Source organism: Mangifera indica, chromosome 3, assembly GCF_011075055.1.
Source record: "Mangifera indica cultivar Alphonso chromosome 3, CATAS_Mindica_2.1, whole genome shotgun sequence".
Taxonomy (NCBI): Eukaryota; Viridiplantae; Streptophyta; class Magnoliopsida; order Sapindales; family Anacardiaceae; genus Mangifera; species Mangifera indica.
In genome coordinates, this window is record NC_058139.1 from 1,742,722 (window position 1) to 1,757,991 (window position 15,270).

Sequence of the window (15,270 nt, forward strand, 5' to 3'; positions counted from 1 at the left end):
ACGGGGGCATTTTCGTCATTTCACAAAACTTGGGCATTTTTGCTTAAACCTGAATTTTTTGGGCAATTTCGCTTAGACCCCTTTAATTTTGCCTAATTTTTAAAATTTCCCTTTATTTATTGACCCTAGTCCAACTTTTAACAATTTCAAACTCCTGAGGCAAAACATTTATAATTTTTAGTCCCAAACCAAACACCCCATTTGGTTGATACGATGTTCAACCTGCATACAAGGAAGACAATACAGGCCCGTGTGGAGGATTTCATGAAGCTCCTAGTTGATTCGAAATACAACGTCGAACAATTGGCAACAGACCAGACACAATTTTCATTAAAATTTGAAGAGAATATACAAAGCAATCTTTCCTCACAATGACAGACCTTTCAAACTGCAAGCACCATAGAATATAAAGATTAAAAGCAATTCATGTTATTTCAATTAATAAGAATACGCAACTGTCTGTTTAATCGAAACTTTCCTCAATTCAAATAGATGAATTAACTGATTTAATGTTTGACTTACTCTTATCTAAACTGATTGTTTTTTTAAGATTAAACTAATCACACCGAATAAATATGATTTTAGGGTTGGATTAGGAGATTTAAACTCAAACACTTCACTTTATAACTACATCCCTTAATCACCCAAACAATCCCTCGAGCCCACATCGATAGGCAATTACTCACGTAGAAATAGAGTGCCGAGAGATGGAGTGATTAGTATTAGCCGTTATAAATCCGAACACACTCCATCAATGGGTAAACAAACAAACCAGACACAATATTTTATTAAAATTTGTAAGAAAATACAAAGCAAGATCTTTCCTCGCAATAAAAGAACTTTCAAACTACGAGCACCATAGAATAAAACGATCAGAAGCAAAACATATTATTAAATTAGTAAAAATGTCCAAAACTATCTGTTTCATCAAAACTCTGTTCAACCCAGACAGGTGAATCCTTAAATTCGCTGTAAAACTTACCCTTAAAATGTGGAACAGTTGTACCGTCATGAATATTATAAACTCCATTGTCCTCTCCAACATTGCTTCTTAACATATCACATTCAAAACGAATATCAGTGAAGTATATAGAATTAGGACTGCATCCTGAAATTTCCACTGACATTGAAGAATTATACCCCAAAAAAAGTGCTCTGTTTCCCAGATCCTTAACCACAGTCCATGTATTAGTCCTCAAGTCCACTTCGAAAATCTGACACTCAAAAGTTGAAAGATGTAAGATATTTTCAACAATCAGATATTGTGCCCTGCGGCAAACCACTAATAATGCTCCCCCACACTCAACCAAATATAACATATTTTTCTCCCTATAATCATCGTTTCTTTCATCGAGTTCCGAAGGAAGCTGTGCCACTGCATGACCCGCAACTTCCTCACCACTAAAATCGAAGACTAATATTTCACGACTAATATTTCACCCCTAATATTCACTGCGTAAAACTTATCATTGTAAAAGACAATATCGACATAGTCGGAGAGAAATCCCCGAATATCTATTCGATTCCAATTTTTGTTACCCGGTCTAATGTAGGCCAATTCTCTTCGTCCTCCATAAATAACGACAAGAATGGAATCTGATGTTACTGAAGGACTGGAGGATAGGGCACATTTGGCGATTAAATGCCCACACAGACCCCGACGAGAAATGATAGTTATGATATTAGGAAGCTTAATCTTAACGCCAGAAAAAGGGTGTAAAAGACTCATAGAATAATCTACATCAACTGTGATGATCCAACCTTTCGAAGAATAACACATTTTACACCTTGCTTCTGGTAAATAAACATCACGAATCCGATCCTTCCAGATGCTGAAGAAACTTTTATAGTTACTAAAATTTTCTTCCGAAATCATAAGCCAAGGAATCTGATAAGACTTGTAGCTGAAATTATAATTCCTTGCTGCAAATAGCCATGATCTACAAATGCTACCGAAAGTGACATAATCCTCGTGAAATATAATCTTTTTCAAAATTTCCACTAATAAATCTTGATGAAGTTCTGACCAGTTCCCCATATGTCCCCTTATTATGGAAAAAAAAAAACAAAAAAAAAACAAAAGAACCTGACTTACACAAACTGATAGAAGAAAGAAGAAGTAAAACCCTAATATATAATGCATGCACAGTGTAAGTATCGACTGTCTTGGCATATGAAAAGACATGGATTGGTATGATCAACACATCCAGTTTGTAGCCGTTGGACTCCCCAAGGTTACATTACTTTGAATAATTTCGAGTTCCTTGGGAGTTGCAGAAATTCTCATGCTAAACCTTTCTGTTTAGTTTCTTCTTTCAATTTTTTTCACTGACCATGCATGCACAAACTTGGAAATCAAACATCAATTGTTTACAATTTAATATATGATTGAAGAATGACTAAAACTCCCTCAAAGAGTGGGAACAAAATTTTATAACTTAATACAACCTAAATTATAGTATTAATGTTATTTTTTTCGTTCTTCTTCATTTTATTTTTAGCCTTATATTTTCTTTACAGACTTTTAGAAAATGATTCAGTCTAATCTAAAATAATCAAATTTTCTAAAAATCATCAAACTTTGGTAAAACTCAGTTTTGTCAATTTTAATCGATTCATCAATTTTAATCTAATTAAACCTAAACCAGTTTTTAATGTGAATTATACTAAATTTGGAGTCAGTTGAGGGTTCAACCGATTGAACCGGTCGATCCAATTTGATTTTCAAAACCTTGTGTTAAACTCAACTATTATAAATAGCTTCTAATGTGCAATTAAACCTTTACAAATGGTAAGATTAACTTTCTCTAATTAGAAATGCATAAACACTCAAAAGTGAATACTACTTTTTAACAATTCAAATTTGATCGATCACTTTTAAGTTCAATCAAGCAGATTTTAAAAGCTCAAAATATTAAATGACTTTTTTATTAAATATAACATAAATAATTAAATTTCATATCATTTTGTTTGTACGTATAATTTATTTGTGGCTAAAAATATAGATTATAGATTTTTTCTAAATCAGTAGACAGGCCGAGTTGGTCTAAGGCGCCAGATTAAGGGTCTGGTTCGAAAGGGCGTGGGTTCAAATCCCACTCTCCACAATTCAAATTTATTTATTATTTATTCTTCCATATTTAAATTCATTTTATTATTATTATTATTATTTTCCATCTGATTATCATTAAAATGCGGCTCAAAAACATCCTCGTACCTCTCAGCCAAAAACATCACTACTTTCCAACACGCAAATCTAATACAACTTCGTACTTTTCAAGACCAAACATATCAACCAACCCACTTCTTATTGGCGCTGAGAATTTTCATCCTTGTCATCATCTCTTTCTTGATTTTCTCCCCCTACATACAAGTAAGACTTTTCAAACGTTAATTCAGATCTATTGCGCTTCTTTCATCAGTTGAATCCATCTTCATAACTTTATTTCGTTCTTTAATTCTTGCTTTGTGTATCGAAAAAAGGAACGCAAGGTTTGATATGGGTTACTGTTATGCCATCTTTGACTGGTTCATACTTTGAACATTTTCTGTAACTAGTTTCAAAGGTTGTGTTTCTGTTATTGGAATAATAATATTTTGTACATTTTCAGTAACCGAAATCATCAACGGGTGAAATTGAAATCTTAGCTTAGGATTCTATAGAGATAGGCTTGATGTTTGATTGATCAAATGGACAGAAAGAGCTTATGCTTTATTTATATTTAGATGTATTTTTTTATTTTTCCCTTTTGCTTTACCATATATGGATTCACTCATGCTAGATACGCTTGAAAGATTGAATATTGACCTTGTTATGATTTTTTGGAAAGAGGGTGGTTTCTTGATTTGATATATAACAAGTTTATCAAAATAGAGTTTTCATCCCTGTAATGAATCTTGAGATTTCTTTTACTTGTGGAAATTAGAATTATACATATCTCTATAGTTCATTTACTTTGACATACTTTTTGTTATAATTTTACATGGGAATAAAATGGAACGCAGGGTTTGATTTGGTTACAGTTATGCCATCTTTGACCGGTTCATACCTTGAACATTTACTGTAACTAGCTTCAAAGGTTGTTTTTCTATTACTGGGAATAGTAATATTGTGCATTTTCAGTAACTGAAAATCATCATCGGTTGAAATTGAAATCTTAGCTTAGGATTGTATAAAGATAGGCTTGATGTTTGATTGATCAAATGGACAGAAAGAGCTTATGCTTTATTTATATTAAAAATTTCAGGTACACAATGGCAACAAAAGGAAACTTGGGAGACAGTAAAACTAGGGGCTCAGTGTCATTGTTTATTATATTCGGATTATGCTGTTTCTTCTATCTCTTGGGTGCATGGCAGCGGAGTGGTTTTGGGAAAGGTGACAGAATAGCTATAGACATCACCAGACAGACAGACTGCGGTGTCCTCGACAATCTAAATTATGAGACTCATCATGATGGTGATGATGGGGCAACAGATGATTCAAAATCTGCAGTCCCGGATTTTAAGCCATGTGATGATCGATACATTGATTACACACCCTGTCATGATCAAATGAGGGCAATGACATTTCCCCGGGAAAATATGAACTACAGGGAGCGACATTGTCCTCCTAAAGAAGAGAAGTTAAATTGTCTTATTCCGGCCCCTAAAGGATATTCAACTCCATTTCCTTGGCCGAAGAGTCGTGACTATGTACCCTACGCAAATGCACCTTATAAGAGCTTGACAGTTGAGAAGGCTGTTCAGAACTGGATTCAATATGAAGGCAATGTATTTAAGTTCCCTGGTGGAGGAACACAGTTCCCTAATGGGGCAGATGCATATATAAACGAACTTGCATCTGTGATCCCAATGGACAATAGGATGGTTAGAACAGCTCTTGATACTGGATGCGGGGTAAGTTCAATTCTATACAAGGTTGCCACTTCTGCACAATGGGTTTTTTTTTTTTCCAAATTTAATGTACTTCAGTACACATATACATGAATTTGCTTGTCCCTTGTTGAGATTTTTTACAACTTTTCTTAATTTTTCTTTGTTTATGTTTCTTCTTATTAGAATGACTTGCATATTTATGAACCTGTTCTTCTAATTTTAAAATCTATTATTTTTCCATTTCTATCTTTTGTTCATTTTAGCCTATAAAGTTTATATACAAACGACTTCAGCATTTCGTTTACTTCAATTGATTTATGGTTGGTGATTAGGTTGCAAGCTGGGGTGCATACCTATTTAAAAAGAATGTTATAACAATGTCATTTGCACCAAGAGACTCTCATGAAGCACAGGTTCAATTTGCTTTGGAAAGAGGTGTACCAGCAGTTATTGGTGTTCTTGGAACTACAAAGCTACCATATCCTTCTAGGGCTTTTGACATGGCTCATTGTTCTCGATGCTTGATTCCTTGGAGTTCAAATAGTGAGTACTATAACTTTTACAGATTAACAGATATGACAATTTATAAGCAAACCAAAGCAGAAAAGTGGAATACAGTGTGATTCAAAGAAGAACCATCTGCAGTCATTATTATTTGATTTATAAATACTGTTAGCTTTAGGGATGTATAATATCATGGATGGGAATTCTTTCTGCAGATGGAATATACATGATGGAAGTTGATCGAGTTCTTAGACCAGGTGGTTACTGGGTGCTTTCTGGACCCCCCATTAATTGGAGGACTAATTTCCAAGCATGGAAACGCCCTAAAGAGGAATTTGAGAAGGAACAGAGAAAGATTGAAGAGATTGCCAAACTTCTCTGCTGGGAAAAGAAGTATGAAAAAGGTGAAACTGCCATCTGGCAGAAAAGAAAAAATTATGCTAATTGCTGGGAGAAAGATTCTCAACGTACCATGTGTCAACCTGCAAATGCAGAAAAGCTCTGGTAATTACTTTATTGGCCTCGTCAGATACTTATTGACCAACTGTATCTGTTTTAAAGAGATACTGCATGCATTCTACTACTATGAAAATGAATTAACACCTGGGATGATTATAAGAGAAAATTTATGTAACTAGTTTTATTGATGTTATTGTTGAATTATTGTACCTTACTGTTGTTGATTATAGAAATTGAAAAGCTTTATAGTTTAGACATGCTATATTTTTTTCCCTGTAAGCTGCTTTCTTGTTTCAATATCCACATCAGTGTCTTGCCTTTGTGCTGTTTTTCTTTTATGAATCTCTGCAGCAGTAGGAAAGGTTAGAAAATAGAAGTTTTGGCCTTTGTTAAATGTGCAATTTCCTTAAGTAACGGTATGAGCTTTTGACTGATAAGCACAAGAACTTGGGTTGAAGTCTTGTCAACCCCTTGATGCAAAATGCTGGAGGGTAGGATTGTAACGAAAAAAGACCCAAGTTGAGTTGAATAAACACCAAGTAATTTCATGGATTTCATTTGTGTAAAGGATTTCAACTTACTAGGGAGCATGAGTTTGGGATAATTTACTTTATATATTGTGATTCCTTGCCATGCTTAATAGTATGTTCTCTTTTGTAAAATACTGATGTTCTGCTGGTGTGTAGGTATCAGAAGATGGAGGGTTGTGTGACTCCTTTTCCTGAGACTACTGGACAAGATGAAGTTGCTGGGGCCCCGTGGATACCATTTCCAGAAAGACTTAATGCTGTTCCATTCAGAATTTACAGTGGATCCATTCCAGGAGTATCTGCTGAGGTATACCAGGAAGACAATCGGTTGTGGAAGAAGCATCTAAATGCTTATAAGAGGGTTAACAAAATCATTGATTCAGGGAGGTACCGCAACATTATAGATATGAATGCTGGTTTGGGAAGTTTTGCTGCAGCCATTGAATCTCCCAAATTGTGGGTGATGAATGTTGTGCCTACAATAGCTGAGAAGGACACTCTTGGTGTTATTTATGAGCGTGGATTAATTGGCATATATCATGATTGGTAACTTTCAAAGAATCAGGACTTTCCTTTTATTTTTTTCCATTGCACAGCTCATGTGGTTCTTGCAGACTATTTGGGTTTCCTATGGATGTGATTGACATGATATCAACCGATTTTATTAATGTGGATGACCATTTTATTTTCTATTTTACCATTCTGCCTTTTCTAAGGGCCTTTTTTGAGTCTAATTGTAGCTTGTATATATTTCCTCACAATATCCCATCCCCGTTTTGGGCATTCACTTCACTGTTGCATTTCTCTCTAACCAAAATATCTGTTTCTTTTAGAAAGAACAAAAATTTTCATTAGTATGCACGTATTTTGCCAATAATTTTTTCTTCTCATTTTGGCCTTTAACTCAACTGTTGCATTTCTCTCAGCTCAAATTATCTGTTTCTTTTGGGAAGAAGAAAATTTTTTATTCCAACAGATTCACACTCAAGTGTCTTGTATGAACAATAATTTTGTTTCTGAGGCTAGCAAGTGTTATTTAGCTCTTTGATATGATGTTTTTCCTACTTTAAACAGTTGTACATGTCTCCTTTTATCATTTTCTTTTCTTTTGGGTTTTCTGAGGCTAGCAAGTGTTATTTAGCTCTTTGATATGATGTTTTTCCTACTTTAAACAGTTGTACATGTTTCCTTTTATCATTTTCTTTTCTTTTGGGTTATTTATCTCCTCCTTGAAGTTCCTTGGTCAGTAGCCGTGCTTGTGGTCTTTATCATTCCAGAACCTTGCCTGGAGGAAATTCACTATCATCTTTACACCTTATGCAATTAACATTTAGCTGATTTGGAATGTAGTAATGGCTTTCTTTTCTAATTCAGCCTTCATCTTTAGCTGATATGGATGATTGTGGTATTGGTAGTTGATATTTCTGATTGTCAGTAATGAATGGCCAGTGTAGCCAGCATATCTGTTTAAGTTTATGGCATATTGGATTTTCACTTATTTCTTTTCCGTCTTTAATATTTTTGTTTTGATAATTAAATATATTTTTAATTTGGCTAGGTGTGAAGCATTCTCCACGTACCCCAGGACATATGACCTTATTCATGCAAGTGATGTTTTCAGCTTGTATAAGGATAAGTAAGTCTTTATTGACACATCTTGCTCTCTTCTGATATGCCTTTGTCATTAGATCAGACTACACTTGGCTCCATAGATCCCCATGATGAGATTCAGCTCTTTGCATGTGGACCTCTTTCAAGTTTCAAGTAGCAAAAATTACTTTCCAGAACTTTCCTTATTTCTTTTATTTTTTCTTGTGTAGTTGACTTTCTTTAAGGTTCCTATATTTACATGCAACTGATGCAGGTGCAATGCTGAAGATATTCTTTTGGAAATGGATCGTATCTTGAGGCCTGAAGGAGCAGTCATATTTCGTGACCAAGTGGATATTCTAACCAAAGTGAAGAAAATAGCAGGAGCAATGAGGTGGAAAACAAAAATGGTCGATCACGAGGATGGCCCACTTGCCTCAGTTAAGATATTATTCGCTGTCAAGAGGTATTGGGTTGCTGGAGAAAACAGTACCACATCCTCTCAATGATCTGAGAAATAATATGATATGATCCCACTGGGGAACAATATTCACTGTAGTTAACCATAGGTGTCTCTCTCCCAGTAGCAACCCAGTAACACGGCTTCTGTTGCATTTAATTTTGATCCAATCCTATTTTGAAGGTAGATATAGAATATAGATAGGATATATAATTTAATAAAGATTCTTGGTTTGTTGTTTTTTCTATTTTCTTTTCTCTATCATCCAATTTTTTTATATTCTGTTTTTAGCACCTCAGTGCTGTTTAGATTCTAGACTTCAGGCTCTGGCAAGATCCTGTTTTTGACAATATAATTCTTTGTTCTTGTACACAAACCGCAGTCTATATACATATTATTTGTCATAGTTCACTGTCTGATTACTTTTCAACTTCATTCTTGCTAAGAAAAGATGCAAAGGATGCAACAGTAAGTAGAAGTCTAGAAATTCAAGCAAGCAACCATATTTGGATTTAATTTTTATTTGCGGGTGTGTACTTCTACAATGGCAGTTTGTTCTTATTTGATTGGAAGTGTTGTTGTTTCTTGAATTATGCAAACTAATGAGTACATATATCCTGTATTAGGTGAATAATCTTGTAGAATCATATGATGGCAACTTCAATTTCTTGACTTGCCATTCACATTGATTTGTACTTTTGTCCTCCAACACCTCCAAATGAATGGCAGAGATCTGACCTTATTTGTTGGCCATTTGTTTGCCACGCTGTCCATACAGTAAGCAGATCTTTATTTTGAGATAAATTCTCCAGTAATCAAATTTAGTTAGGGTATGAAACCCACATGAGACTTCTCCTAGTGAGAATAAAAATGCCTTGCTTTCAAGCATGTAGGACCTTGTACTCCTAATGGCTTGCTTTCAGGCATGTAGGTCCTTGCACACTTATTATTGTACATGCAGCCTTAAAAAATTACTTATATAGAATGGTTCTTAGGAAGCCAAATGATCTCCAAGCCTCAGTATCAAAAGTTTTTCCTTTATACAAGTTATTTGCACCTTTTTGTGTTTGTCCTGCCCACACTACCTCACAAAAGTTCCTCTCTCATTCAAACATTTCTTGTCAAGTTTGTTTTCTTTATTTCCCACTGTTGCTTGTCATCTCAAATTTCTCAACCTCGAAAATCTGGTTGGTTTCTTGTAAATTAACCATAACGATGGACAGTGGAAAGAACATTAACAATCTTGGTGAAGTCTCATTTTCTTGTTACCTTGGCACAGCAGAAGAGAAATATATACAGAAGATTACAGAATCGGTTCAGTATCCGCATCATTCAATCACTTCAAGCCCAGACCTTCCCTCTTTGATAACCTTGGAAAGAAGCAAGTCTGGAGACGGTGAAATTGGCGTCTTTGAAGCTCAGAAATACTACAACATGAGATTAGATGATGGTCCAGTTATTATTGATACTGCAACTACTCATGATCATGGCTACAGGAAAGGAAACCAGGTTGAACTTCTCCGTGTTAAAACAAAGAGCAGGCCAGGGACTCCAAGTGTGACTTCTGAAGCAAGTTGGAATAGCCAAACTGCTCTATTGCCAACATATCAGAGAAGCCTACCTCAAGCTCAAAGTAAGCCTAAAAGGGTACATGGAAAGAGTGGTCTTTTCTCTGGTTTTAGCTGCCATGGATCTTGTACTGATAAAAAATCAGTTTATGTTAGTCCAAATGTTGAGCATGCTGAGACAGTTCAGGGAAGAGATCACAGAAAAGAAGCTACTCAAATTGTTCTTAGTCCTAACATGTTGGATGGTGGAAAGCTGAAACCGAGATTGAAGGTGAAAGATGAGTTTCATAAGCCAAGTCATGAAAAGACGAGAAGTAGTATTACTAGCGTGGAATCAAACAAAGAAGAGATTGTTGCGATCCCAGTTGCAAATTCTGCAGTGAAAAACCTGGCCATTAAAAGACAGTTGGCAAAAGATAGAATCATAGAAGAAGAAGAATCACGAAAATCGCTAGAGGTGTTCGGTTCTCATACACTAAAAAAGGGGGTAATTGAAATGAACCTTGACAGGAAACTTTCTATGTTAAGTTGGGATGCAATTCCAAAGACACTAAAACTCCCAACTTCTTCATTGAGGAGCCAAGTGTATGAAGATATAGACAGTGATGGTAGCTCTGATCTATTTGAAATAGAGAACATATCAGGCAGTGGACAGGCATTGTTCACAGGGGGAACATGTGATGGTGTATCTGGCTGCATGTCTCCAACTCCTTATGCACGAAGCGAGACCAGCATTGAGTGGAGTGTTGTCACTGCAAGTGCTGCTGATTTCTCAGCTATCTTGGATTATGATGGATCAAAACTTACAGAAAATTTTAATGCTAGTCCTGACGCAATTCAAGTTGCCAAAACCAAATTCATGGTGGAGAAGGATTCACAAAGTGGTGGTTCGGGCAAACTACTCAGTTGCAAGAGTCATAAAGCAGTTAGAGTTGCTGAAAATGCTTACAGAACTAGTGAGAAGGCCAAGTTTCATCCACAACAACCTCAAAGATCAGTTAACCACATGCCAGTATGTAAGGTACAAGCCAACATCGATGAAAGGTTTTGATTTCCCATTAGCAAAAAAGACAGCATGGCTTTTGCCTAAGTGAAGGTGAAGCATTACTTTCTGCTTACTTGAAGCAGCAGTGTGTGATGGAAGGTGATTTGGTGATAACTGATCTGAAAATTTTCATTTCGATTTCAATTTTCAGATAATAAATGCAATAAAGCTTAATATGAAGTAGAACTTCGCATAATGTTATTCTATTTTTTATATTCCACCAATTTCTTTAGCTTCTTTTTTGCTTTTAGTGATGAAACTAAGATTATATTCTCTTATCTTTTTTATGCCTTTGGGAAACACGACAGCCTGAATGCATATAAAGAGAATCTGGATTTATCTATGCAATATTGGACCCAAAAGAATACTGAACACAACATCTACTGACCACACTGGTCCAACTAATTTCCTTCTCTTGTTAGTTCAGAACTTCCAAGTTTTATTCTTGTTCTCTTGATTTACAACTGGAGGGTCATCCATGTTTTGGACCTTCTTTTTGACTTTAAACTAAAGTTGCTTTTTACAACCTTGTTTGCCTTACATAAGCGGCTACAAATCTCTTGCTTTGGTCGGCATGTGTCCATTAAACCTATAGATAAGGGTCCTAATTCAGAGTTATGCATCAGAACATACATGAAATACAGTCTCTAGCTTTTTTCCTCTTAAGAGGCCATTGATGTATAATGCAACCAATTGGGCATGCAAAACAATAAAAAATGAACAATTAAGCATATTTGCCCACTTAACAGCTGTAAAAGTAAACCATCAACTTTGAGGGTATGTACTTGTACATGATAAACTGGATGATAGAAAAATATGAAACATATTTGATATTCCATATCCGGGATTTTAGTGTTTGAAAGATGACCAATCCAGGCGCTGAAACAACGACCTCCATGTGAATGTAAATTGCAGGATGAGCCGCACCACTAGTTAGACCAAGCATTGCGGAGGTTTCGCCTTAGTTTCAATGGAAATTTAATGAATGATGGCAACTTTCACCAGTGCTATAACCAAAATGATGCGAACTGTTAAGGAATGTTATCCACAACGACATGTTCTATTCATGACAATACATATCCATGATCATGTCTGGCAGCTACATTCAATTCCATAACCATCTTCCACCCAAGGTGGATCCCACCTTCTCTTCTCAATTTTTTCCTTTTCCACATAAGCTATGGCTATTGTTGGAGACAAAAAAGAAAAAAAAAAGCTATACATATAATAAAAATGAGTAAAATAAGTAATATATAAGTGTGGGGTTGCATCTTCAAGAGAAAAAAAAAAAGAAATAGATTGTGGTTAAGAAGAAAAGAAAAAAGAAAAAAATATTATCTTTTTATTTGACATATAAAGTAAATGAATGCATTTTATTTCTTTTTCAACTCCTAAAAGAATTTGGATCTAATTGATTTTTTTCTTTAAGATCTGTGATCTTCTCTTATTCTCTTTCTAGATCTACAAACTTCTTACCAAAAAAGAATTCACAAACTTTATTGTGCTTATTTGAATATTCTTAATTCTTGAGTTGTTTTTTTATCACCTTCTTATTTATCTTTATTATTTCTTTTTTTGATTCTAGTTTGTTGGAATTAGATTGTTACAAAGTAATTGGAGTGAGATTCTTTAGTTTAATAAAGAACAGAGAGAGGAAACCTAAGTGAACGAAAAAAAAAAAGCAAAAGGCATGAGAAACATTATAATGTGCAAACATGATTGTTGAGTGACATACCGTGAGGGAGTGGAGTGAAAATGGTGAGGGAGTGTTGTGAGGATCATTTCTAACATTTTTTTCAAGTTCCAATCGTGTCAACAAGTGAAGACAAAAGTATAGTCAAGGAAGAAAAGGTGGATGCATAGTTTATGCTCAAAGCAATGCAACAAGAATTTGAGAGGATACACATTGACATAATGAAATTGTGAAATATTTTTTCTTGATTCTTTTGAAAACTCATAAACTTATCAAGAATATTTTTTTGTAACGTTCAAATATGACTTATTACTCTCCTTCTTTCTTATTTTAAAGTATGACATTAACTTATACTTTTGGTTCATGTCAATTATAGGTATCGAATTAATATTTTTACACCATTGATTGATTCGTGATTATCCATAATCATTAGGTCAAAGTTTTTATTATTTATAGGCATTGAGTTAAAGTTTTTTTTTCAATTTGAAATCTTATTTAGTTTTTTTGGGTTCCTAACTTTCTTGTTTGCATGTAGGGTCTCATAATTTATCTATAAGGTTCGCATCAGTTAATTGGATTATGAAAGAAAATCTCTGTGCATGCGGATCTAAATTTAAAGGCAATGACACTTACTGGGAAATTTAGAAACATTCATGTACTGCAATTACTTAAGATAACTAAACAATGGCTTAAACACAGTAGAGATTTGCTGCAAGTTTTACGCCATTAAAGACCTTTAAATTTCGTCAACTCTACAAGATATTAAACAATCAGTTAACACCTACTACGAATAAATTAAACAGATTTGCTCTGGTGACTTCAATTGCAAACTAAACTCTACTGAGCTTTGGTATTCATTATGCAATCAATTATTGGTTACCTGACAGTTCTTTTCTGATAGGAACTAAAGATACTGGAGGAAGGCAGCCATGTGCTTGGTGTGATGAAGAAGGAATGGTAATTAAGAAGTGAAAGCAAATAAGCCATCAATGCAATATGGGGGGGGAGAGAGAGAGAGAGGTTACACTTGCACATCACATCCAACCTTAAGATGGAAATTAATCAATAATTAAACTACAAAAATTCTCTGGTTTTGATCTTATAATTTGAATCACATATCCTGAAAATGGAATGCAGTGAAGGGACCAATAGAGTTGGATTAATATTGAATAAATTCTTTAAACATTAAATGTAATAGTTGCCATAGACCACTTGGACTTTAAGAATCCTCTCATTTATGATGAGCTGAGCCTGTAAATAATAATCTAGCTGAAGAAAAGAGCTCATCAGCAAGTGAAAAAGGGTCCCCTACAAAAGGGCAGAAAGATAAGTTCAAAAATCCCACTATTGTTATCTTGTTTTAACATCATCATTAGTCTCAAAAGCACAACACTTTAAAAGGGGCAGTCGGCCATCGAAAACAAAGTAGTTTAGAGAGAGGATTCTTTCAACAGTCCTCCAACATTTTGAGCATCTTTTCTTCATCCTAATGTGTTTGCTATTTCTTTGGAGAAAATCAGATATTAGAAGAAAATAAAAAGTTGAAAACTTCCCTTCAGGAGACCAAAAATTCTTGTCTAGACTTTTTATCCCTTACAAAGCTCCTGATAGATAATGACATCCACTACTTTACAAAGCAAATCTCATTTTCTGATTCTGCAGTGTTCTGTACAATGACATTTAAGTGGGCAAATTTGATACTCAAAATTCCAAATCTAATTTCACATTGCAATCTTGTGCAACAAAGTACACTTCAAAGGCATACATATACAAATCTAGGATATTAATTAAAATCGGCAATAATTTTTGTATTTAAATCTTTTTAGGTAAACGTATAGTGATTTTACTTTTATAAACAAATTTAATTTTAATTTCAAGAATACCCTCTCGACTAATTACGTCACTCTCGGCTAATTACGTTGAATTTGACATAATTTTTTTTAAAGATTTAATAAGTTCTTATTTGAAGATTCAGTGAGTCATATTTTAAGGATTCAAAACATATTTAAAAATTAATAATTTTTTGTTGAAATACAAATAGGAACGAAAAAATTAGCATAAGCAAAAAAAATAGTGAGTGTAAACAGGTGGTACATAGAGTGCGTAGGATGAGTAACGGGTGCGTAAAGTACGTAAAAGGTACGTACGAATTATATATAATATATATAAATAATAATTATGTATATATATAGAGGGTGCGTAAGGTACGAATGTGCGTGCACTCTTACGTATCCTCTATTTGGTTTTTTTATATTTATATATTATATATAATTCTTATGCACCCTACGCACCTTTTATGTGCTAATTACTCATTTTATGCACCCTTTACGTACTCTACGCATAACCTGTTCGCACTCACCATTTTCCTTGCTTATACTTAGGGTTGGACGCGAACCGAGCTTGTTCGAGCTCTAGCTCGAGCTTGACTTGAATGAGCTCGAAACGAGCCAACTCTATATGAGCTTGGCTCGAACGAACATGAAACAAGTCAGCCTAATACTAGCTCAGTCGAGCTCGAACTTGAACTCGAGCTACTCGTCAAA

At 34.7% G+C, this 15,270-nt stretch overlaps 2 protein-coding genes across 2 annotated transcripts; both read left to right on the forward strand.

Annotated features, from left to right (window-relative positions):
* Positions 1-3,182: 3,182 nt before the first annotated feature.
* Positions 3,183-8,827, forward strand: LOC123212024 (probable methyltransferase PMT2). Its single transcript, XM_044631042.1, has 7 exons — positions 3,183-3,373; positions 4,248-4,899; positions 5,211-5,421; positions 5,598-5,886; positions 6,528-6,917; positions 7,930-8,007; positions 8,236-8,827. Exons 2-7 carry the CDS (start codon positions 4,255-4,257, stop codon positions 8,468-8,470), a joined length of 1,848 nt encoding a protein of 615 aa, XP_044486977.1. The 5' UTR covers positions 3,183-3,373; positions 4,248-4,254; the 3' UTR covers positions 8,471-8,827.
* Positions 8,828-8,905: 78 nt separating this feature from the next.
* Positions 8,906-11,217, forward strand: LOC123212025 (protein PHYTOCHROME KINASE SUBSTRATE 1-like). Its single transcript, XM_044631043.1, has one exon. The coding sequence runs from the start codon at positions 9,406-9,408 to the stop codon at positions 11,038-11,040; it is 1,635 nt and encodes a 544-aa protein (XP_044486978.1). The 5' UTR covers positions 8,906-9,405; the 3' UTR covers positions 11,041-11,217.
* Positions 11,218-15,270: the final 4,053 nt, after the last annotated feature.

Bases quoted from the DNA above. Each gene is read 5' to 3' on its own strand.
- LOC123212025 (XM_044631043.1), top strand. From the start codon at position 9,406: ATGGTTCTTAGGAAGCCAAATGATCTCCAAGCCTCAGTATCAAAAGTT.
- LOC123212024 (XM_044631042.1), top strand. From the start codon at position 4,255: ATGGCAACAAAAGGAAACTTGGGAGACAGTAAAACTAGGGGCTCAGTG. The intron at 5,887-6,527 runs GTAATTACTTTA...GCTGGTGTGTAG, and splicing joins GCAAATGCAGAAAAGCTCTG to GTATCAGAAGATGGAGGGTT. The intron at 8,008-8,235 runs GTAAGTCTTTAT...CAACTGATGCAG, and splicing joins TTCAGCTTGTATAAGGATAA to GTGCAATGCTGAAGATATTC.